The 26,080-nt window shown below is 45.3% G+C and overlaps 1 protein-coding gene across 1 annotated transcript in view; it reads right to left on the reverse strand.

Moving 5' to 3' along the window:
- LOC126210035 (activating transcription factor 3) overlaps positions 1-26,080 on the reverse strand; it is a 547,777-nt gene that overhangs the window by 22,921 nt on the left and 498,776 nt on the right. The window contains exons 2-4 of the mRNA XM_049939137.1: positions 7,449-8,183; positions 7,289-7,397; positions 4,282-4,445 (exon numbers count right to left, since the gene is read on the reverse strand). Coding sequence (XP_049795094.1) covers positions 4,282-4,445; positions 7,289-7,397; positions 7,449-7,628 — 453 coding nt within the window. The 5' untranslated portion in view covers positions 7,629-8,183. The remainder of the gene's footprint in view (positions 1-4,281; positions 4,446-7,288; positions 7,398-7,448; positions 8,184-26,080) is intronic.

Consider the following 26,080-nt stretch of genomic DNA (forward strand, 5'->3'; position numbering starts at 1 on the left):
CGTGCGTCGCTGCGGTCCGGTCCCAGGTCGACGGGCACGTGCACCTTCCACCGACCACTGGCGACAACATCGATGTACTGTGGAGACCTCACGCCCCACGTGTTGAGCAATTCGGCGGTACGTCCACCCGGCCTCCCGCATGCCCACTATACGCCGTCGCTCAAAGTCCGTCAACTGCACATACGGTTCACGTCCACGCTGTCGCGGCATGCTACCAATGTTAAAGACTGCGATGGAGCTCCGTATGCCACGGCAAACTGGCTGACACTGACGGCGGCGGTGCACAAATGCTGCGCAGTTAGCGCCATTCGACGGCCAACACCGCGGTTCCTGGTGTGTCCGCTGTGCCGTGCGTGTGATCATTGCTTGTACAGCCCTCTCGCAGTGTCCGGGGCAAGTATGGTGGGTCTGACACACCGGTGTCAATGTGTTCTTTTTTCCATTTCCAGGAGTGTACGTCGCGCAGTACGTAATCATAGTTTACAGTAACAGTTGGTGTCGTAATACAACAGTGAAAATAACAACTGATGACGTAAGAGGAATGAAAGTAGGTCTTTCTTACTTAAATGAATCATTTGCCCACAAATTTATCTCACTAAAGTATCGACGCACTCCATCACCTTTCAACCTCGTACTAAGACAACAAAGAACCTATTCTTATTGCAGGAGTCCCAGCACAGTTCTTCTGGCGAGGAGTACACCGTTCAAATATAAAGACTTGCGAGTGTCAGTATTATCTGCTTGTCGAACAATAGCTAAATAACTTTCCCTGCAGTTAGTTTCCATTCATATATGCAATCATATTCAAAACTGTAGACGGATCTATAAATGCGTTTACCAAAAACATTTAAGATGCCGTACTTGGTTTGCCGAACGAAAATAAACAATTACAACAAAAGCTTTGGCTTTCCGTAAACAGTAGACTAATCATAAGTTGATAACTCTATGGAATTTGTTCACAATTGCACAATCTTTTTGACATTGGCTGCCTTAGGTATGAAGATATTACCTACTGCCGACATATGAAAATTGTGCTGGACCAGGACTCCAACCCGAACTTACCCCTCGTCGCGAGTGATCGCCGTAACCATCTCAGCTGTCCGAGTACGCTTTCAAGACGAACGCGGAAGACTTCCGTACATCGTACTGTCTACAACCCTATCACTTGCAACTTCACTTGCTTTCCTACTCAGGCTCTCAAGGAACAAACGTATTCCGCGTTAGTATTAGGATTGTCACTTTGGCCCTCGACAGTATGACATATGAATGTCTGGACTGGTCTTGGAAGTGCGTTCAGATAGCCTGCGTGTTTAAGGCGACCGCTTGCGAGAAGCTGGAAATCTGCGTCGGAGCGCCAGTCTGGCACAAATTTTCATTTGTCACCAATACGTGATGCCTTCACACACAGTTAAAATGATGTGCTTTGCATACCGTCTACATATAATAGTGATATACCTTAAAATACTAGATGGATAACTAACAGTCGTTTGCAGTATTACGCGTTTTGTCTACCTTTTTTTCTGAAACTTAGCTACTGGCGCATGGCACACTTGCAAGCACGCGGACTCCGAGGAGAACACAACCAGATTTTCCGCAAGCTTGGCTCAGTGGAAGAGGAGAGTAAAGAAGCTAACACGTGTCTCGGCTTATCCGTAAATACTCGACAGTTCCTCAAGAAGTAAACCGACTGCGTTCTAGCGCGCGATAATGTCAGCCAAAGTGGTGGTTCAGTGGGTAGCATCGCAGTTTCAGTTTTGTGCTCCGTGTTCTAAACCCGTGTACTGCTTTTATTTATTTTACTTCTTATATCTAATTTTCTACCGATGTCCGTAGAAGCTTACTATACGAATGTTTCTTACTAAGTTAGGGGATACAATGGCGTTGTACTAACTGTAAAATTACAATTGCTTTTCACAATGAAATGATCGTATGGCACCGTTGACCGGGAGGCCCCATCCGGGGACGTTCGGCCGCCGACTGCGAGTCTTACTTCAGTCGCCGCCATAGTGGGAGACTTGGGTGCCAGTGATGGCGACGAAATGATGGTGAGGACTCTTTAACACCCAGTCAACGAGCGGAGAGATCTCCAGCCCGGCCGGGCATCGATACCTGGCCCGCTGCATGGGAGACAAGCACGTTACCAGTCAACTGAGCAGGCGGACTGCGTTTCACAATAATTACGACGGTCGTCCACAAACTAAGTTCCGTTTCTATTTCTATCTGCGGCAGCGCTACGATCGCAGATGCAAGCATGCGCGGCGGTTACTCTGACTCAAGGAGAAGTCATGTACGCCATTTTCAGATCGCTGCTGCCGAGGTGTGCTTTGTTGTGCTTCTTTATAATGTCAGCCGTAATTGAAAATGCCGCCGCGTGTGAAATCAGATCTGTGATTCGTTTTCTAAATGCAAAGGAAGTTAAACCAAAGGAAATTCATCCGCAAATCTGCGAGGTTTACGGACAAAATTCAACGGGTAGAAGATGGGTCAGACTGTTCAGTGAAGAACATAATCAAGTGCACGATGAAGAACGAAGTGGATCCCCGTCTGTGGATACTGATGAACTGGTTCACACAACTGAAGATTAAGCCCCTTCCTGTGGAAGTTCCGCAAATCTCACGATCACTAATTCATGAAATTGTTATTGAAAAGCTAAAATTTGGAAAACTTTGCTCACATTGTATACCCAAAATTCTTAGTGAACAACACAAAAAACAACGGATGGGGCAGTGCACTTCAGTTTTTGACACGCTACAATGCAGAAGGCGATGGTTTTCTTTCTCGGATGTTCACGGGGGATGAAACATGGGTATCGTACGACTCCCCTGAAACAAAACGGCAGTCAGTGGAATGGAGGCACACTTCATCCCAAACGAAGGTTAAGCCTAAGTAAATTATGACGCCTCGAAGAGTCGTGTGCACCGTTTTTTGGGACAGAAAAGGCATTTTGCTGATTGATTTCTTACCACGAGGCCAAACAATCAATGCACATGGTTACTGCAAAACTATTAAGAAATTGCGCCGCGCAATACAGAACAAGCGCCGAGGATTACTGCCAAAAGGTGTTGTTTTTTCCCACGATAATTCCCGACCTTACACGGCGAATGTGACCAAAGAAGTGTTACGGGAATTTGACTGGGACGCGTTTGATGAACCTCCGTGCAGCCCGGACCGACTTTCATCTCTTCTTACACCTAACTTGTGTCCTCGGTGGTCAAGACTTCAGTGATGATCAGCTGAAAGAACGTGTTACCACGTGGTTGAATACACAGGCGGCAACCTATGAAGAAGGCATACAAAATTTCGGAAGCTATGTAGAAGAGTAGTTTAACAGTTGTAGATTTTTGTACAATAAATATTTTTGCTGTATCTGTACTCGTTTGTTTTATATAACGAAACGGAAGTTACTTTGTGGACATACCTCGTATCATGTACTTGTCTATGGTATTTTCAGGGGTTACAATCTTTTTAAATTATCATGTTCTTATACTTAATTCTGCCATTAATTATTGTTGTTTATTGTTCAGGAAGATTTGGTGCATTCCTTTGGAGAATATCGATCGCAGAGACATTCGGAACAAAGGAATTCCGAACACGACGAGGCTCGCGCGAAGGTACGTTTGCCACGGTGACATTTCTTCGTAGGAATCTCACCCGGGACAGACGCGCGGTCAACACTGCTCGATATTTCACGTGTTGGCAGTAATTTCATGGCAAGCCAGGCGTAAAGGATCACTTTAACAAAAAACTGGTGCTTGTTGTTGATCACGAATGAAGATACACTAAAGGAGTTGCAAGTAATTCAAAGAAATTTCAAATAATTTTCTCATTTTTTTTAATCCATTCACCAGACATACAATCTGCTGACGAGTACGGAGAACGTTATTTCGGTATACGTCGGAAAACATTCGTTTACGGACACGGGAAGATAAAAATGAGAAACAAAAATAAAAAGTTGTTCAAAAGTGTAGGGCCACGAAGGTAACGACTGTGCGACCACGTCGGTAGAACTACTTAATCGCTGAAAGGCGCCTAAAGTACGTGGAAGACTTTGACCGTCGTTTTCTCGGGAACGGTGGAGTACCCACGGATAAGCCGAGGCAAGGCAAGTGTTGGCTTATTGTGACTCCTTCTCCAGCGAAGTTTCTGGGAAACTGTGTTATGGCACTTGCCGTATTCTCCTTGTCAGTTATATCAAAATGGGCAGTTTTATAATTATGCCCCCTGTTGGGAAGATTTCCGCTGACGGCCGTGCTGGAGAGGTGTGGACACTGGAGTACCTACCTCGTCGTCGCCCTCGCGCTTGGCCGCCTTGGGCCCCCGCTCCGGACCGTACGCCCCGTCGTCCAGCAGCGCCGAGCCGGTCGCCTCCCGCTTCTTCTGGATGGTCATCTTGAGGCTGTCCTTGATCAGCTGCGAGCACATGTGCTGCACGGACGGCGGGGTGCCTGCGTACACACAAACAGACAAGCAACTCAGTTTTCCCAGCAGCCTTCCTCTGGGACTCCAGTCGCTTCTCTACAGACGACGTCGACCGGGTTCTGTCGCCCCATTGGAGCACTCGGAAGTATAATGGTGACTTACTATGAACGATTACACCGCCTCGCAATCCAACAGGTGGCACATTCTCCGACACTAAAATCTTCGCTTTTACAAGGGAAGCACGCACGCAAACGGTCACCCACCGATTTTGCTTATCTTTCGCACAATTGCAGTGCGTGCTCAGATGTAACCTATGCTGCTCTGTACGTGGCACTTCTCAACCGTTTTAGAAAACTCGAATCTTGCGCGTCCCGTTAAATTAACGTACGAGACCGCAGCCCTCGAACAGCTGCTGTAGCCCAGCCGGCTAGCGTCGTTTGACGAGCAAGGCATGCCGGGAGCCGCTGCGCGTTTGTCTGGTTCAATGTTCGCGCAACATTCGATTAGCCTCGCCTCTTCTACAAACTTGGTATCTAAACATTCAGCAGTTGCAGGTCCTCAGCCGATGGCAGTTAATTCCTCAGAATTTAAACACAGTCCCCTGAAACATTGTCTGCAGTTAGTACGTACCTAGTTGTCCTTTCCCAGCACATTCTTCGTTGTGGTACGCCCAAAAGTGTTGCAACAATACTGACTCCCCAAAAGTTGTGCACTTCCCCTACAGTAGAATGAAGCTATTTTCCTGTTTTTATGAAACTCCTAATATTTCTGAAATGAGACAAATCCTCAAAAAATGAACCGAGACAGTATTTGGAAGTACGTTCAAATGGCTTCTTGAGTTCGTCTGTGACTGCTCAGTTGCTGGCAGTGATGTTGGATTGGAGGTTACTGGGAAACTGAAAATGGCAAACATTATTGTTTCTCATTTGCATGCTTCCAGAACTCTTTCTCGATTTTGAGCAAGATGCACAGTTTCCTCTTCTTATGCCCTTCTTCACTTTTGATCGGTTTGCAGCAAAGTGTCATCTTCGTCATCAGGTTCATCAAACTCTGTGTTAGACTCATCTGGATTATTTCTCTCAACGAACTCAATGATCTATTTATCAATGAAGCCCGGTGACGACGAGGAAAAAAAATAAAACCACAATTCAGCTACGTAAACAAAGTTGGCATTGAGTCGCGAGGTATCACATATGGTACCTTCCAGTTTAAAGTCGATAAATCCGTTATAGCATTAATTTACAGTTCGCTATTAACTGAGGGATATCTGCACAGTTTTAATATAATATCAAGGCACGTGAAAACACATGTAATTAGAAAAACAAATGTCTTTACCTTTATTTCGCCGAGACGTGCTGTGCAGTCGGGGAATCCGAACCTTCCAATTAGTGTTGACCCCTCATATTGCTCGGCAGAAGAACGAATAAGTCAGCTGCCGCAAGTGGCGAAGACTGTTTACATGATACCACAGGCCACGCAAAGTTCAACTGCATATGTGTCAGAGAATGAAAACTAAAAGTATCGTATTTGATACCCTGCGACTGATGAGGCTAACTACAGCTACCGGGACCCTATTTAATGAACAACGCTACCGAATGATATGCGGAAGTTTTCGGAAACTGACAACTGCAGACACGTTAATCAGTAATGGATCGTGCCACCCAGTAATCCATAGAAGGGCGATGTTTATCCTGGTTATGCGACGGTGTTATTATCAGACTAGTAAGGTACAATAATCAGCCACAACATTACGACCACCGACCTACTATTTATACAAACCCGTCCAGTAGGCAGCAGCGTCACCTGGCGAGGAGCGACTGCTAGTCAGACACACGCAGCGAGCGTGCTGTCCGCGTGTAGAGTGGGGAAGATGTGACATCTGCCTGGGTTCGGCCGAGGGCAGATTGTGGTGGCCCGGGGGCTCGGCACGACCACTGCGAAAACTGCACGACTTGTCGCATCGAGGAGTGCTGTAAAGAGTGTCCTCAACAAGTGGCAAAATAGAGGTGAGACCACGTCCAGACGTCGTGGGGTTGGACGGTCGCCCCTCATCACAAATGTCGGACGTCGTGGGCTGGGCAGACTTGCAAAACGGGTCATGCGCCTGACTGTGGCGGAACTAGCATCACTTTAACGCTGGCCGGAGTACAAGTGTGTCCGAGCGCGCTGTGCGCCGAACAGTCGTAACGATGGGGCTCCACAGCCGACAACCCCTGCACGTGCCAATGTTAACACCACGACATCGGCAGCTGCGACTAGAATGGGCACGCGACCGTCGCCACTGGACATGGGGGCAGTGGCAGAGCGCTGCACGGCCTGATGAACCCCGATACCTTCTCCATCGTGACGATCGGAGTGTGCGAATCCGTCGTCTTCCAGGGAAACTGCTCCTTGACACCTGCGCTGCAGGAAGGAGACGAGCTGGCGGCGGCTCCACGATGCTCTGGGGGACATTCGTGTGGGCCCCCGTGGCTAAGGGGTATCGTGCACTGGCTGCACACTACTTACGCCTCTTCGTGACGGTCACGTTTTCCGACGGCAGTGGCATTTTTCAGCAGGATAACGAGCCACGTCACACGGCCAGGAGTGTAATGGAGTGGTTCGGGGAACGCAGTGGCGAGTTCCATTTGATGTGCTATCCCCCCAACTCGACATATCTGAATCCGATCGATCCTGGAGATGGTTGAACGTGGCGTCAGAGCTCATCGCCCCTGCCCGGAATTAGGTGACGTGTGAGTGCAGATGTGGCGCCAGCTGCCTACCCAGACCTCACTGTTCCCGCGCCACGACGCGTCGCTGCCGTCGGCCGACGTCCGGGCTACTGGGTAGGTGGTCGTAATGTCGCGGCCGGTCGGGGTACGGCACTTACCTGTGGGGCTGGACAGAGGCGACCGCGACGCAGATCCGCCGCCGCTGGCGCAGCCGCCATCACCGAGGCTGCTGTGACCCGGGGGCACGGAGGCGATGCGCGGCCCGCCCCCGACGCCGCCCCCCGCGACGCCGCCCCCGGCGACGCCGGCGCCGCGCACGCCGGCGCCGCCGCCGGCCGCCGTGGGGTAGCCGTCGAACGGGTTGGACATGGCGATCAGCGAGTTGAGGATCTCGGGCGTCTTGGGGGTGGTGCACGCGCCCTCCACCCCCAGCAGGCCGCCGGGTCCGCCCCCGACGCCGCCGGGCGTCAGGTTTACGTTCACGTTCAGGTTGTACATGCTGGCGCCTCGCTTTGCCGCCACCTTGTCAGCCGCCAGGGACTCCTCCTTCCTGTCAAACTACGCAGCGGAGTGGTTTCTGCTCGGCACGCCCACTAACTTCTTTGCCTAATTGCCCTGCGCTCGCTACGCCGAATAACCTCAGACGATTTTATCACAAAGACGCTTACCTATTGCCTACTGTATTAAAGCTTAAAACCTTTCGATATGTTCTACACTGCGCCAACCTCCCTATTAAAGCAATTTTCCCATGAAATATGTTACAGCGGTGATAACTAACTCTTATATTATAAAAAAAGTCTGCATAAAACTGAATGTAATTTGCGAAACTACACCAAACTGTTCGTATAAAAATATAATGCTCGTATAAAAAGAAACACAATCTTTCACGTCAAGTCCAGTCCAGTTGCCGGGTAATCACTATCTGCTGTAGATACCACTCAGTCACTAACGTAAGACCGGCAGCAACAGTTGAAGAAGCTCCTAATGTTCTTCATTCGAACAGTTCTATCACTTCCCTGGTTGCTGATGGAGGGTGTGGAATTGGGCTGCGACCTGCAACACAAATGAGAAGTAGAGAAATTAGTTATAATACAAATACATGGCTTCATCAGAAGCAAATACTGAATGAATGATGATTGGTGATCACCATCCCCGCTCCCTTACACACACGGAGTCTCTCAGATAAAAATCGAGGCATTCACATTCTTTTGTTGACATATCTTAACATGTTTTCTTAACATGATGTTAATGATATGTAAAAATACTTGGTAAATTATTTTTGTTATGTGTGTTTCCTAATATTTGACAACTTTATGGAAAAAGCATACATTCACTGTGATCTTCTCTAATTTTGTTTTAAAAGAGACACTTGCACCGTGATTTCTCTGACTACTGCTGTTAAAAGTTCTTAGATGAACACGTTTGCACACAGAAATATCTCGTGGAGGCACATGTAAACAACAGAAGTACCGCCAACACGTCACACGTTCTAAACTAAACACATGAACACGAATGAAAGACTGTACTGCAAGCAAATCAGCCAAATGAAGACTGGAGCGCACGACATGTGAACATTATCTCTGATGCTCTTCAACTTATATTCTGAAACACTGTTTCGCAAAACATGGACTGGCTTCGACTGAGGGATCAGCACCAGTATGTAAACAACATCCTTTTCGTAAACGAAACAGTGCTACTCAGTGACAACATGTTGTGTCTTCAGCTGCTTCTGAACAGACTTCACAGCAGTAGAAACATCAACAATAATTGTCATTGACAGGAAGAGAACTGAGATCGTAGTAATCAGTTGGGCTGGGGACACGACTGAGCGAGACGTTTTTCTCGTAGCCAGTAACCTGCGGCGAAGTCGGCGAAAGGAGGTGCCCGACAGCTGCCACCAGTGTAGCCAGCAACCGACTGTGAAGTGCAAACGATATCCACAGTCGAGTACAGAGTTGCGGCATTGCCAGTCGTATACAAACACGCGTTACGTGACTGGTTGAGTCAGATGGTCGAGGCAGACGTGCCCAACCCTCTGCAGCTACCTGGCAATGAGACCAACTACTGCGTCACTGCGGTCAGTGGACGCATACCTTAACCATTTAACAGTACCACAGTACATACTGTCGTCACACTGATCTTCATTTTTGTTATGCACGAGATAGAAGTGCACCAACTGAACAGTAAACTGCACTGTTGAATGCGATATCTGATGGATGCCTACAGTACCATTTATATCGATTTGTAACACAGTTTGTACAAAACGAACAGTATGTAGCGCAATTAATTGTAGCAATAACAAAAACAGGAGGTCAGATTTTGAAAGTTGTCATTCAATGGGTTTCCTAAGGAGTTCAAGCGGTGTGAGACGCTGTATTACAGGACTGTCTAGTCACGATTTTCTTGAACCCTTACGCATTTATTGAGGAATATCGTTTTTTAACGGTTATTAGATACTAAACAGCAGAAGACATGATGAACTGCCGAAAGACATCGCAGACAGTGGGGTCACAAAAGTCGTGGGGTGCCTCCTGATATCGTATCGGACTTCCTTTTGCCGGCCACAGTGCGGGAACGCGACGTGGCATCGACTCAACAAGTGGTTGCAAATCCCCTGCGGAAATAGTGACTCCTGCTGCCTCTATTTCCGTCCGTAACAGCGGAAGTGTGGCCAGTGCACTACTTTGTGCACGGACTGACCTCTCGATTAATCCCGTACATCTTCGGTGGGGTTCAGTTTGCGAGGCTTAGGTGACCAAATCATTCGCTCGAACTGTGCAGAGAGTTCTTCAAGCCAATTGCGAATAAGTCCGGCCAAGTGACACGGCACATTGTCATCCATAAAAATTGCATTGCTGTTTGGAAGCAGGAAGTCTATGAATGGCTGCGAGTGGTCTCCAAGTAGAGGAAAGTAGCCGAGAATTCAGCCCACACCATTATGGACCCATCACAGAGCTATGTTGACAACCTGGTCAAGAGCTTCGTGGCGGTGCGTCACACTCGAACCCCGCCATTAGCTCTCAGCAACTGAAACAGGGACTCATCTGGCCAGGTCTTCGTTTTCCAGTCGTCTAGGGTCGAACCGAGGTGCTGCAGCCCATGTCGTGCTGATAGCAAAAGCCTCTCGCGTCATTCGCTGCTGTCATATCCCATTAACGCCCAATTTCGCCTCACTCTCCTAACGGGTACTTCTGTCTCTAAGCTGGTCGTAGGTTTTGTTCCAAAAATGAACAGCATAGAGTGATGACACTTTCTGCAGAGCCTTACCATCACTTTGCAGGACAATGCTCAAGCACGTACAGTGCAAGCTGTTACTGATTTGTTTGACTGATGGGACTGCTAAGTGCTGTACCACCTACTGACCTACTGCGCTCCCTTGACTTAAGCTCTCGTGAATTCAACTCGATTTCTAAACTGAAGAAAACGCTTCACGGCATTCGCTTGAGAACTGCTACAAATTCGTCGCGCAACAGACCGCGCCGCTCCAACGGTCAACACAACTGGCACTGCTAAGAGTATCCTACGGCTTCCACATCGCTGGAAACGGGTTATAGACAATGCTGGTGACTACTTTGAAGGTCAGTAAAACTTTGAAACACGTATCTATTTTGTACGAACTGTAAATAAGTAGTTGCCACTATTACAGTTCCAACCCCCGTAGGACACAGGGAAAAATCGCAGTAACTTAGGGACTGCAACTGCTGTGTTCGGATGCAGCTTCAGGCAGTGTTGGCTTCGGTCACACAGCTTGAGGCTGTTGCCAATGGGCATCACTGTGGGGGTCCGGATGGGGGTTTGTCGGGGACGGCCAGCTCGTCCCACGCATCCCCTGATCGGACTAAGACTGTGGTTGCCCGGGATACTGCCCGCATTGAGGCTGATCCCTCACCTGTGGTAGAGGGATCGTCTCAAGGTGTGGCAGGGGGCGAAAGACATTCCGGAGGGCTGAACGGAAGGCCTCTCCAGTTTGTCTGACGAACCAGTTTCAGGCTCTGTCTCAGGCTGATACTGATCTTCGGCCTGACATGGCTGCTTGTCCTGTTCCAGAGGTTGCCCCTCAGTCTGCAAGATCCGGGCGGTCGCAGAGGGTGGGCTTACTGGTAGTTGGGAGCTCCAACGTCAGGCGCGTAATGGGGCCCCTTAGGGATATGGCAGCAAGAGAGGGGAAGAAAACCAATGTGCACTCCGTGTGCATACCGGGGGGAGTCATTCCAGAGGTGGAAAGGGTACTCCCGGATGCCATGAAGGGTACAGGGTGCACCCATCTGCAGGTGGTCGCTCATGTCGGCACCAATGATGTGTGTCGCTATGGATCGGAGGAAATCCTCTCTGGCTTCCGGCGGCTATCTGATTTGGTGAAGACTGCCAGTCTCGCTAGCGGGATGAAAGCAGAGCTCACCTTCTGCAGCATCGTCGACAGGACTGACTGCGGACCTTTGGTACAGAGCCGAGTGGAGGGTCTGAATCAGAGGCTGAGACGGTTCTGCGACCGTGTGAGCTGCAGATTCCTTGACTTGCGCCATAGGGTGGTGGGGTTTCGGGTTCCGCTGGATAGGTCAGGAGTCCACTACGCGCAACAAGCGGCTACACGGGTAGCAGGGATTCTGTGGCGTGGGCTGGGCGGTTTTTTAGGTTAGATGGCCTTGGGCAAGTACAGAAAGGGCAACAGCCTCAACGGGTGCGGGGCAAAGTCAGGATATGCGGGGACCAAGCAGCGATCGGTATTGTAATTGTCAACTGTCGAAGCTGCGTTGGTAAAGTACCGGAACTTCAAGCGCTGATAGAAAGCACCGAAGCTGAAATCGTTATAGGTACAGAAAGCTGGCTGAAGCCAGAGATAAATTCTGCCGAAATTTTTACAAAGGTACAGACGGTGTTTAGAAAGGATAGATTGCATGCAACCGGTGGTGGAGTGTTCGTCGCTGTTAGTAGTAGTTTATCCTGTAGTGAAGTAGAAGTGGATAGTTCCTGTGAATTATTATGGGTGGAGGTTACACTCAACAACCGAGCTGGGTTAATAATTGGCTCCTTTCACCGACCTCCCGACTCAGCAGCATTAGTGGCAGAACAACTGAGAGAAAATTTGGAATACATTTCACATAAATTTTCTCAGCATGTTATAGTCTTAGGTGGAGATTTCAATTTACCAGATATAGACTGGGACACTCAGATGTTTAGGACGGGTGGTAGGGACAGAGCATCGAGTGACATTATACTGAGTGCACTATCCGAAAATTACCTCGAGCAATTAAACAGAGAACCGACTCGTGGAGATAACATCTTTGACCTACTGATAACAAACAGACCCGAACTTTTCGACTCTGTATGTGCAGAACAGGGAATCAGTGATCATAAGGCCGTTGCAGCATCCCTGAATATGGAAGTTAATCGGAATATAAAAAAAGGGAGGAAGGTTTATCTGTTTAGCAAGATCAAAACGAAAATTTCTGTTCCGATACTGACAATGTTGAGTGTTTATGGAAAAAGTTCAAGGCAATCGTAAAATGCGTTTTAGACAGGTACGTGCCGAGTAAAACTGTGAGGGACGGGAAAACCCACCGTGGTACAACAACAAAGTTAGGAAACTACTGAGAAAGCAAAGAGAGTTTCACTCCAAGTTTAAACGCAGCCAAAACCTCTCAGACAAACAGAAGCTAAACGATGTCAAAGTTAGCGTAAGGAGGGCTATGCGAGAAGCGTTCAGTGAATTCGAAAGTAAAATTCTATGTACCGACTTGACAGAAAATCCTAGGAAGTTCTGGTCTTACGTTAAATCAGTAAGTGGCTCGAAACAGCATATCCAGACACTCCGGGATGATGATGGCATTGAAACAGAGGATGACACGCGTAAAGCTGAAATACTAAACACCTTTTTCCAAAGTTGTTTCACAGAGGAAGACCGCACTGCAGTTCCTTCTCTAAATCCTCTGACAAACGAAAAAATGGCTGACATCGAAATAAGTGTTCAAGGAATAGAAAAGCAACTGGAGTCACTCAACAGAGGCAAGTCCACTGGACCTGACGGGATACCAATTCGATTCTACACAGACTGCGCGAAAGAACTTGCCCCCCTTCTAACAGCCGTGTACCGCAAGTCTCTAGAGCAACGGAAGGTTCCAAATGATTGGAAAAGAGCACAGGTAGTCCCAGTCTTCAAGAAAGGTCGTCGAGCAGATGCGCAAAACTATAGACCTATATCTCTGACGTCGATCTGTTGTAGAATTTTAGAACACGATTTTTGCTCGAGTATCATGTCGTTTTTGGAAACCCAGAATCTACTATGTAGGAATCAACATGGATTCCGGAAACAGCGATCGTGTGAGACCCAACTCGCTTTATTTGTTCATGAGACCCAGAAAATATTAGATACAGGCTCCCAGGCAGATGCTATTTTTCTTGACTTCCGGAAGGCGTTCGATACAGTTCCGCACTGTCGCCTGATAAACAAAGTAAGAGCCTACGGAATATCAGACCAGCTGTGTGGCTGGATTGAAGAGTTTTTAGCAAACAGAACACAGCATGTTGTTCTCAATGGAGAGACGTCTACAGACGTTAAAGTAACCTCTGGCGTGCCACAGGGGAGTGTTATGGGACCATTGCTTTTCACAATATATATAAATGACCTAGCAGATAGTGTCGGAAGTTCCATACGGCTTTTCGCGGATGATGCTGTAGTATACAGAGAAGTTGCAGCGTTAGAAAATTGTAGCGAAATGCAGGAAGATCTGCAGCGGATAGGCACTTGGTGCAGGGAGTGGCAACTGACCCTTAACATAGACAAATGTAATGTATTGCGAATACATAGAAAGAAGGATCCTTTATTGTATGATTATATGATAGCGGAACAAACACTGGTAGCAGTTACTTCTGTAAAATATCTGGGACTATGCGTGCGGAACGATTTGAAGTGGAATGATCATATAAAATTAATTGTTGGTAAGGCGGGTGCAAGCTTGAGATTTATTGGGAGAATCCTTAGAAAATGTAGTCCATCAACAAAGGAGGTGGCTTACAAAACACTCGTTCGACCTATACTTGAGTATTGCTCATCAGTGTGGGATCCGTACCAGATCGGGTTGACGGAGGAGATAGAGAAGATCCAAAGAAGAGCGGCGCGTTTCGTCACAGGGTTATTTGGTAAGCGTGATAGCGTTACGGAGATGTTTAACAAACTCAAGTGGCAGACTCTGCAAGAGAGGCGCTCTGCATCGCGGTGTAGCTTGCTCGCCAGGTTTCGAGAGGGTGCGTTTCTGGATGAGGTATCGAATATATTCCTTCCCCCTACTTATACCTCCCGAGGAGATCACGAATGTAAAATTAGAGAGATTACAGCGCGCACGGAGGCTTTCAGACATCCGTTCTTCCCGCGAACCATACGCGACTGGAACAGGAAAGGGAGGTAATGACAGTGGCACGTAAAGTGCCCTCCGCCACACACCGTCGGGTGGCTTGCGGAGTATAAATGTAGATGTAGATGAAAAAAAATTCTAGAACCACACCGGGATCTGTGACGCTACGTCACATAAATATTGGCATTTTTAGCGGTTGTAAATCGTAGTTTACGTATTTTATGAATATAATTAGTGTAAAAGATATAGTTAATATTCTTGAAACAACGGATATGCAGCGATACCATCTTTATTTAATGTCTATGAAAGTAGAAAAGGATCGAAAGAGACGCGATTGTACGGCCGAGGAGGAAGGGCGTATTTTGTGTGGACACATTGTTTTGTTTCGCTACACGGAAAGCAGCCATTGAGGGGCTACACATATTTTATGTAAGTTATTCGTATTTATTGCTAAAATAAACGCGTTATTATTATTACAAAATGAATTTCTTTGTAATAGTTGTCACCTCAAATGCTCGCAGTGGCTAATTATTTTTAATAAGCATTTTTTCAGTAATTTGCGCTGCGAGAAGCTCATCTTCCGATGTAGCCTCTGGTCGGCCATTACGCGCCGAAGTATTAATTTATTTTTCAGTGTTAATAGTAACTGTAAATGCGAGAGATTTCGTTATAAGAACCTTTTTAAATTACAACACATAATTAATTTACGGTAAAGTTCATGTTTTTAAACTATACAGATTCCATGAGTTCAGTAAGTTTTATCTTGGCCGCTCCACGGCAACAATCGAAATTCTCTCAAGCCTTGCTTTGCAATCAGTAAATAGAAGTTAACAAAATTACATTCAATTCAGTTAACGGCAACTATATTTTAGTCATCACGTTCAAAATCTAAAGTTGGTACATGAATAACTGAGGCCCTTCAAGAACCCGTTTCGTATTTACTTGTGCACGTAAGTAAAAGTGATAAGAAAAGACAACATCCCTGAGAGAAAGAAGCATGCTGATAAATTATATATATATATATATATATATATATATATATATATATATATATATATATATATATAATTGGTGTTTTGCCCTTAAAGAGCGCATTTGGACTAAACTACATGGCCAGTTCCTTTTGCTGCCTTCCTTGCTGCCCAAACTTCCCTCATTCGCTCGCTGTGTTTCTGCTTCCGGTCCTCTGTCCATGCTTTTTGTCGGCTTTGTGTCTTCGGCTTCATCCTGATTGCCTTTTTGGTTGCCCATATTTCTTTCATCTTCTGGCTGTGATCTTGCTTGCGTTCTTCGGTCCATTTTATGCCTTTTCGTTTGTCACATTGTATCTCATGTAGTTTACTTTCCTTAATGATGTTTCTGAATTTTATTCTGTCGTTTATTGTGTCTGCTGTTATGTTGAGTTAGTTCAGGTCGTTTTCTACCTCTGCCACCCATTTGTTGTTTCTAGTGGTTACCCAGTCAAAGGATCTGTTTGGTCAGCTTGTGTCATGGCATTCTGTATAGGTGTCCACAGAATTGTAGTCTGCGTTTTCTAATCTTTTCTGTGATTGTCTCCGTATGTTTGTACAGTTCCTCTGTAGGTTTCTTGATCCATATTCCATTGTTGTTAGTTGCGCCAAATATTTTCCTAAGTATTTTCCGTTCTACTTTTTCTAATTGTCTGATACGTGTATGCCCTAGGATTAGTGTGGTCTCTGCTGCATATAGAGCCTCGGGGAACACCACCGTGTCGTAATGGCGTAATTTGGCTTTTTGTGAGTTAGACTTCTTGTTGTAATGATTCCACACTACTTTGTATGCTTTGTCCAGCTTAGCCTTTCTTTCTTCGTTTGAGTCTCTGTTATGTCCACTCATTTGTAGTGTTTCACCGAGGTATTTGAAGTTTGCCGTTTCGTAAATCGTGCCATACTTTATGTTCAGAGATGAGAGTTTCTTTGTGCTCATAAACTGTGTCTTTTCGTAAGAGATCTGTAGTCCAGTTTTGGAAGCGATTTCGTGCAGTTTTTCAATAGCGTCTTTTGTTTCCTTTATACCTTTCGTGACAATCGCCAAATCGTCTGCAAAAGCCAGGCATTTAATCTTTAGGTTTCCTAAGGTTATCTCCTGTTGTGATGTTTCCCATTCTTTTATGACCTTATCTAACACCAGATTGAAAAGGAGAGGTGAGAGGCCATCGCCTTGTCGGACACCTGTGCGAATTTCAAAGGGCTCTGATAGTTCCCCAAAGAACTTTACTTTGGAGGTCGTGTTGGTTAAAGTTTGCTCTATGATAGCCCGTGTTCTGTTGTCTACTTTGTATTCTGCTAGAATTTTGAAGAGAGTTTTCCGGTCGATAGAATCGTATGCCATTTTGAAGTCAACAAAGGTAATAATCAGGTTCTGTATGTGTTGTAAAATCATATAATTTCCTTTGTATATGACGTCACGAATCCCAACGGACGTCACAGATCGAACCCAAGCCGTAGTAGCGACGTGTCGCCGTTGCTACTGCGAAACATTTCGGGTAGCGTAAATTATTTGCTCTGTAAATCAGGCACAGCTGTTGAGTTGCAGCTCAGGTGGTCGCCACCCGTGTGCAGTACCAGTACGCTGTCCCTCGGCGGTTAGCCGTCGAGGCCCGGCCGTATGGTACTGGTGGGCGCAGAGCCGGTGACAGTTGAATGGGGCCGCCGCATTGTTGTGCAGGCAACTGCGGCCCCGTCCCTCACGCCGTGTTTCAACACGCGGCCTCCCCGTGGCTCCGCTCCCGGCATACTTTATTCCCCATCGCCGTAACTTTCTAGACTCTGAAAAACTAATGAAATTAGCGGAAACGCTCGGGCCCACCTGCTCCGTTGGCGGTCGCCGCCATAATTGGGTAATAAATCATAGCCTTAATTTTCCTTGTGTTACGTTGCTCCACACGTCCGCTCGTCTGCTGTCGGCGTAAATTAGTTTTCTCGTTTCGTCACACTTTTTTTTTTGCTACTGCTTTACTTTTGTTGGCCCCCCTTTTTTTTCTTTGCACCCGGACGCCGATCCGATAATTTTTCTGAGAAATCGCGGCACTGTCACAGTCAAACACACACAACCAAAAGACACTCGCTGCTGCGGAAGTTCGTACAGTGTGACGACGTCACACTAGCGCTCCTAGCGGCGAGAAAGACGTTGCTCACTTAACGTTAGATGTACCAACAGATTAATGTTTTTAGCTCTTTTCAACTTAATTTACGAAATAGTTATTGCATTTTTGCGTTCCCGGCATTAGTAAAATATCAAGAGACCTGAACACTCGTAAAATAAATGTAAGCAGAGTCCAAAATTCATGAACAAAATGACGTTAGCTACAATGATTTCATGAAGAAATACTCTCGGAACTGCATATAATTACAACTTAATTCACTGAAATCAAGAGAATATAAAACACAGTATTTCATCCATAAGAGGCAGATATTTCAGTTATTGACTGTTGTTATAATTGGGACTTTCTTTGACACGCAATTATTTTGCGCAAAGTCTAAAGATTCGCTCATCGTTCCAATTCACTCGACGTTTCCAATCCACGAATATTTATTTAATGCAAATACTCGTTCGTCGAAAGAGGCCTGTGTTGAAAAATTCTGACTTGTGTGACTCCGATGTAGCAACAGTTACGGAATTACTCGGAGTCGGGAAACAATTTTATTGTTTTTGACGTTTTATAATCATGTGTGTATGATAGTTGTCTCTTGAGATACACTTATGGTGCTTATATTGTACGCTAAACAATGTAGGTACCGCATTCCATGCCGCGTCGTCCGAGGCGTCTTGCCACAGTTCGCGTCGCTCCCCCTGTCGGAAGTTCGAGTCCTCCCTCGGGCATGGGTGTGTGTGTTGTTCTTACCGTAAGTTAGTTTAAGTTAGAATAAGTAGCGTGTAAGTCTAAGGACCGACGGCCTCAGCAGTTTGGTCCCACAGAAACTTACCAGAAACTTCTAAACTACTGCATTCCGTACCAGTTTCCTGTTTTGCACATTTATAAGGTGGTTTATTGTTAAGTATAGTGGACAGAACGTTACGTTATTATGTAAAAATACTACGCCTTTCAGCAGTCCCTCGCGTCTTATGCTCTCCACCTAGTATCCCTTGTTCTTAAAAAAAAAAACAAAAAAAAGTTATTCTTTTGTAAATGTAGGCAGGTTACACAAAAATCGTGACTAAACACTTATATCATGTGCTGCTTCATACGTCTCGACATTCTTAGAACACCCAAGGAATGACAAATTTGGATTCTTACTTTTGTTACCGATACAATTTATTGTGCTACGTACTCTCCGTTTTCATTTTACAAAGCAATAGAAAGCCTGGTTTAAACCAGAGTGGACAGAAGCAAACGAGCATCAGTGAGCCGTCATTCTTTCTGATGTGAACGACTGCATTCGGTCGTGTTACGTCCTCATTCGTGTTCCGCTCGTTGTCGGTCTTTTAACAGGAAGCTGCGTCCCCTTCGCTTCGGCGCTATCAGTACAGAGAGTTCACGCCGGCCATCCTGTCCACTTCCGTTGCTGACATGAGCTGCACGAGCGATAGAGTGATCTGTTGCTTTCATCAGGATGGAACGGAGTGAGTAAGTGTCAACCTTCCATTTCATTTTGCTAAAAATGAGTAGCGCAATAAATTTCTTCGAAAGTAAGCAAGTGCAAATATGTGTCTCTTATGCTGATTGAAATAAAAATATACAAAAGACATCATGATTCTCATTGCTTACTCCCATAGCAGTTGTTATTACATGGATTATGCATCGCTGTTCTGGTTCAAATGGCTCTGAGCACTATGGGACTTAACATCTGAGGTCATCAGTCCCCTAGAACTTAGAACTACTTAAACCTAACTAACCTAAGGACAGCACACACATCCATGCCCGAGGCAGGAGGTCGCGCGGTTCCAGACTGAAGCGCCTAGAACCGCTCGGTCACATCGGCCGGAATCGCTGTTCTGTTAGGAGATTTTTGATGATATATAAAAGTGGTTAATCCACTAAAAACTATTCTGTAGATTCTATCAAGTAACCCATGTCACAGTCATATAATTATTTCACATTTTGTTATCTTCGTTTTATTGACATTATCTTCCTTATAGAGACTTTAATGAAGTCCTTGAAGAGCTTTGGATACGTCATTGCAGACATTACAAACCATCTGAGATGTGGCGGATATCGAAATGCGCATCAATCATTAACGTAATTATCTCCAGCTTCTCAAAACAGAGAGAAAGTGCCAGCATGTCTTCACGTTATGTTGGACATCTGTAATTAGTGTTCTGCTTTCAGATTTCCTACTGGTTTGTAATGAGAACCCATCGAAAAGCGTCGGCTACCACTGTCGGAGGTTCGAATCCTCCCTCGGGCACGGATGTGTGTGTTGACCTTAGCGTAAGCTAGTTCCAGTTAGATTAAATACTGTGTAAGCCTAGGGACCGATGACCTTAGCAGTTTGGCCCCATAGGGCCTTACCACCAAACTTTCCGAAAAGCGTCAAGCGAAATAAGTGCAAAGTTTTGGATTAATTCTAAGGATAGTTGAAGCTGTGATTCCGTATTAAGTACACTACCTGCACGTATTTCACGTTTACGTACGAACTTACGACACCTGGAGTCCTTTTCTACGCCGTTTTGCTTACTTCGTTAAAGAAGAGTGGCCTCGCCCTGAAAAATAATCCTCTGTGAATATCAACGTTTTACGGCGTGGTTGTAACTACACACTGTTGTATTCCGTGTACCGATTACTGGCGCAAAAAACAATAACGAAGCGTTCATAGGCAACGTTCGTTATACTCTATACTGTTCTCTTCCGTTCGCGCTAGTGCAGTTATTCCGAAACGTTTCCTCTGACGGAACACTTTGAGAATCCTGGTACTTCGATGGGACATCGTGCTTATTTTGAAGGGCAATGAAATCAACAAGATTTCAAAAAATGAGAAAAACTTATACTCAGTGATTAATTTTAAATCATAACTAATTATACAAAAGTCATAAAAAATTTTGAAAAAATAAGATAAAAATGTCAGATACAACGCCATGTTATTAATAGTTTTTTGTGGAGGATAATTCACTTCCCACAGAACTGCGTTTAGCACACACTGCTCTGGTACGAAAGCTTGTTCACAGGTAGAAGGCAACTGCTGCTAATTCGCATTCGCTTTGGAGCTACGGGGATGAAAAATTGACCTTACTGTGTGAATACACTCGACTCTTTGCCTAACGGTTTCTTTATAGGCTAACACTCGCATCGACAACCGCAGGAACTGCTACCGGCTGTATGAGAAGAAGAATAATGAACGTTATTGCTCCTCGTTTCGCCCACAGCAATTAAAACTGTCCTCTTACGTTTCTACCTGTTATAAATTCGGAAATCGCTGCATATTCGGAAATAGACAGCGAAATATTCGTGTTAAGGAAGAAAATGTATGCTAATGCCTCTCGTTTCACTCGTAGTAATTTTAACCGTACTGTTTAGGCTCCTCTCTAAGCACACACTCGGAAATCGCCAAATATTTATTTCATCATTTCTCCTCTACTCGGAAGGAAATGTAAATAACATCGAATATAGCAGAACATACTTGCGTTGCATGCATAAGAAAGTCACAGAACGTGTTAACAATAGCGGTATGCGGACTTAATGTTTCGACTCCAGAAATCACAACAATGTCCATTACTTCGTCATCTGATCTCCTGTCTCGGTTATGATGATATATCTTGAAGCCTTATATCTTAACTGTATTATTAACTGACATTTAATGATAACGGTGCCATGCCTATGATAAAATTTCAGTGCTCCGTTACCTTGAAATAGCCTGCCCCAAATTATCATAGAAGCGTGTTTTATGCTCAGTTTCTAAATTATTGACGATAATAACTCATTCCTGAGAGAGAGCACTTAGATGAAAACATAAACTGCCGATGAATCATTATGCGATAGCAAACAATAATTATAATAAATCGTACCAAGGATGGCGTGTTTCATAAAGTCTCCGGTATCCGTGCACGAAGTCTTGCGAGAGGCTCGTATCGAACGCTAACGAAGTTCGATTGCTGTTCCTATGGTTGTCGATACTGCGTGTGACGTTAGAAAGTCTTGTGAAATGAGTGTTACTCATAGCGCCTAACGGTTTCTTTATGATCAATTATGTCAAGCGAAACTGAGTCCACAACGATAAGTTCATTACCTCAAGAAGCCGTAGAATCGTGCCAAGATGTTTTTTAGGTACCATCATCGGAGTAAAAAGAAAAAAAAAAAACCATACGTGCGGACTTGCATTGCTACAGCTTCCCTTTAGTGGAGCGTGGGGAAATGTCTCGCTTCCAAACAACGACGGCGGGCGCCCCCGATGTTGCGCCTCGCTGCCGTGTGGAAACAATTGGTCGTTACTCATTCACGACGGGGCGCCCGGCGTCTGCTGCGACGCGCGTGCGTGCGTGCGTGCGTGTATGTACAGCCGCGACGCCGCTCTTTGAAGTTTACGGTTATGCAAAGGCCGTGGAAAAGAAATATTCGACACGGCAGCGCGTACCCACTTTCACCGTGCCAAATATAGTTGGTTCAAGTGGCGGCAGACAGAGGGCAGTACTGGACAACGAATGGGGAGAGAGCCTACAGAGAATGTGTTGTGTGACAGAGAGAGAGAGAGAGAGAGAGAGAGAGAGAGAGAGAGAGAGAGATAGAAAGAGACAGAGAGGAAGCGGTTGGGGGGGGGGGGAGGGCAATGTTGACATCGCCGCTGATTGGCTGGGAGCTCAGGGCGCCATGTTTAACCTGCCTTTTGTTTACTGTGGCTGGAGTAGAGTGTGTGGTGCAGCTATAGACAGATTTTAACGTTCAAAATTACAACTCAGTGGCGGAATATTTTCCGGTGGAAATACACTTCTGCGTTTCCTTTGTCCGTTCGTTATATAATCTGCACCAATAAAGTAATCAAGTTGCAGCCGGAATCTGTGGCGATATCACAATAGATTTTCCCCCCAATTTTTGTAAACTAAATTTTGACAGATTTTACGCTTGTGGCCAATACGACTTATGTAATTTTTTCAGTGTAAGAAAGAGCAATTCCACTGAGTGTAAATATTGCAGTGGAGGTGGCTTCGGGACCGCTGTCAGGTATTTTGCCCACCCTAGGCGAGAACTGAGAAAAGTAAACAGACGCCCCCTCTCTTTTACTGTCACCGGTCCACGACCACAAAAACCCATTTTAATCAGTAACCTTGGGTGACTGGCCGTTATCATTTTTCTCCTCATTTGTTCAATTTTTTCCAGCCACTGCCGGCCCCCTAAAACCGCCCTAGGCGGGCACCTACTCTCGCCTACACGTAGAAATGGCCCTAGGTCGCCGAATGATGCAACTGTTTCCTATACATGAAAGACGCAAACAGTAGTCACTTAAAATTCTAACCCGGAGGACAGGAATCGTAATGGAGGTTTGTGGAAATCGACAAATTACTCGTTTCTGGTGAGAAGAGTGTATACTGTGCCATCAGCAATGTTTAACCAATAACATTTCGTTGCACCCGCTTTTCTTTGTACCTAATGTTCAGTATTGTAGTGAACAATTTGTATTTTACTACTATAGGGACGAATAGAAAAAGCCACATTTCTTACTGCTGAACAGTTGTCAGATGGTGAATCTAGTAGTTGGCCTACAAACATCATTAATGATATTTATTTAGTGCGTAACACTTTTTTTTGAGTTACCATTTCTTCATCCCTAGCAGTGATTTGTTAGTGTGAAGAATTTGATTTGCATTGTGTGAGATACGGTATGTCTGAAGCAGTACATCCAATTTACAAATCGCGTACTTTTCACTGACGGACTGGTTTTTTAATCACTCTTTATTGAAATTCACAGCACAAATAACTGGTTCTGGAAATGACTGGCAAGGAATACTATCTCTAAAAATGTCACTTATTCCTGAAGGAGGTAGTATTGGCCAAAACCAGAAGGGCATTAAGTATAATCATATGGCTGGAAAGCAATATCTGTCGAGATATGGTGTACTTTTAGTTGTGACGAGTAATGTGTAGTACTTGGTGATGGTCTGACATACATGATATAGTAATCTAACGCAACAAGTAGGTGTGGGCAGATGCAAACCCTGTCATGAAGGTGAGGCATCAGAATCACTTCATGAAGGTAAGGCGTGTGAACTGCTTCATTATCAATGTACTGGAAAGAACTGTCTGCGACAGACTCATAGGGTCATACACTGTAGCAAAATACTTAAGATGAACATGTGCTGCGCATCACCGATTTCTGTGCGATGAATTATCAGTGTTATCGGAGAGCGTTATCTTTGCAGAAAGTGCTGTGCTTCATGCCCAACAGGGCACAATCCCATATTTTACGGACCGTACGGGTTGGTCGAGGAGGTTCAGGAGCATGGCTTCTTCGTTAACATAACCTGAATCCGTTGAATTTCTGGCTATGGGGACATGTAAAGGCACTGATGTACGCCGAACGCACCTACGATGTGCAGATATTACAGGACCACGTGATCAGGTTCAGTGTGGTAACGTGGAAACGACTTACACTGGGAAAAATTAGTGTCGATCTTGGTCACTAAGTGCAAATATGGCGCTACGAATGCAAGAAAGACGAACATAAATGTTTCCGTACGCGATGGATTAGAAATGGGGCGTGGGCAGAAAAGCTCATACACGTGAGAAATTCATAATGCTGATTTTATTATTAACTGTCACTTACACAGTTTGTTCTATTCGAACAACAGAGAAGTCGACAGGATGCTGTACAGCGCCAGAAATGCATCTGGTGGCCAACGTTGGAACAATTCTTTTTGCAGCATAAATCGATTCCGCATTAACGCAATAGCGTACCTACCAAGTTTCGCTGTCATATGATAATTACAGCCCGCTCTGAATAAGGGCTGTTGATAAAATATCGAGACTTATAGGCGATATTTTTTCACCGATATATCGATATCAAAATGGCACTACGGTGCCGATATTTTTATTTTATATTTTTTTTCGCAATTTTCGATGAATATTTGAAATTGTTCTTTTGAAATTGTAGTATAACATAATTTTAGTTTCACTGTTTGGAGGAGTCTTACGAGTTTTTGAGCTATCATGTCCTCCCTTTCTCTTTGACTGTGTGAATCAAGTACAGGTGGCGCAAAGAAGAAATCCGAATGAAGGGGGACGGACAGAAGTGGCGGTGTGAATGGAATAACAAGATTTCCGACGTGAAGATATGGCACACCAGTTGCGTTAAAAAACGCAAGTAGTGTGCTATTTATTCTCATCGGCATTCTTCAAAGACGGCTGTTTCAAAAATCTAAATGACGAGACTTCTCTCTGCAATGGGGGCAAACGTATGAACTCAAACGCTGACGTAATCGGTGCTCGGCACTAATAACAGGAACTGCAACGTTTAGCTTCACCACGCAATTTTGACGCTAAAATTGCACGGTCGCTGAAATGAAAAAGTAAGGAAGTCGGCATGAAGTGTTCTAGTCAAATCTGATATGTGACGAAACCGAAAGACGGATCCATCGGACATTTTCTATTGTGCCACTTACTTGCTGGTACAAAAGTGGTTATCGCCAAGCGCAAAACGTGCATCGTTTTCCTTTCAATTCTTGCTCTAAGGAGAATAATCAGGCTCCTAGCTTGTTGATGGACGTAATATCTAATAATAAATCAGTACTTAAATATAAATCTCTAAGACTGGCAGCAAATTTACAGCTTGCAGCCGGTATTTTTATAGGCATTGCCGTCGTTATATGTTTCGTCGATACATCTATAAATAATTTCTATTTATCGAACACCGACTATGACAATTTTTAAAATATCGATACAGGGTGTTACAAGAAGGTACGGCCAAACTTTCAGGAAACATTCCTCACACACAAATAAAGAAAAGATGTTATGTGGACATGTGTTCGGAAACGCTTAATTTCCATGTTAGAGCTCATTTTAGTTTCGTCAGTATGTACTGTACTTCCTCGATTCACCGCCATGATTCCATACGGGATACTCTACCTGTGCTGCTAGAACATGTGCCTTTACAAGTACGACACAACGTGTGGTTCATGCACGATGGAGCTCCTGCACATTTCAGTCGAAGTGTTCGTACGCTTCTCAACAACAGATTCGGTGACCGATGGATTGGTAGAGGCGGACCAATTCCATGGCCTTCACGCTCTCCTGACCTCAACCCTCTCGACTTTCATTTATGGGGGCATTTGAAAGCTCTTGTCTACGCTACCCCGGTACCAAATGTAGAGACTCTTCGTGCTCGTATTGTGGACGGCTGTGATAGAATACCCCATTCTCCAGGGCTGCATCAGCGCATCAGGGATTCCATGCGACGGAGGGTGGATGCATGTATCCTCGCTAACGGAGGACATTTTGAATATTTCCTGTAACAAAGTGTTTGAAGTCACGCTGGTACGTTCTGTTGCTGTGTGTTTCCATTCCATAATTAAGGTGATTTGAAGAGAAGTAATAAAATGAGCTCTAACATGGAAAGGAAGCGTTTCCGGACACATGTCCACATAACATATTTTCTTTCTTTGTGTGTGAGGAATGTTTCCTGAAAGTTTGGCCGTACCTTTTCGTAACACCCTGTA

This window comes from Schistocerca nitens, chromosome 10, assembly GCF_023898315.1.
Source record: "Schistocerca nitens isolate TAMUIC-IGC-003100 chromosome 10, iqSchNite1.1, whole genome shotgun sequence".
Taxonomy (NCBI): domain Eukaryota; kingdom Metazoa; phylum Arthropoda; class Insecta; order Orthoptera; family Acrididae; genus Schistocerca; species Schistocerca nitens.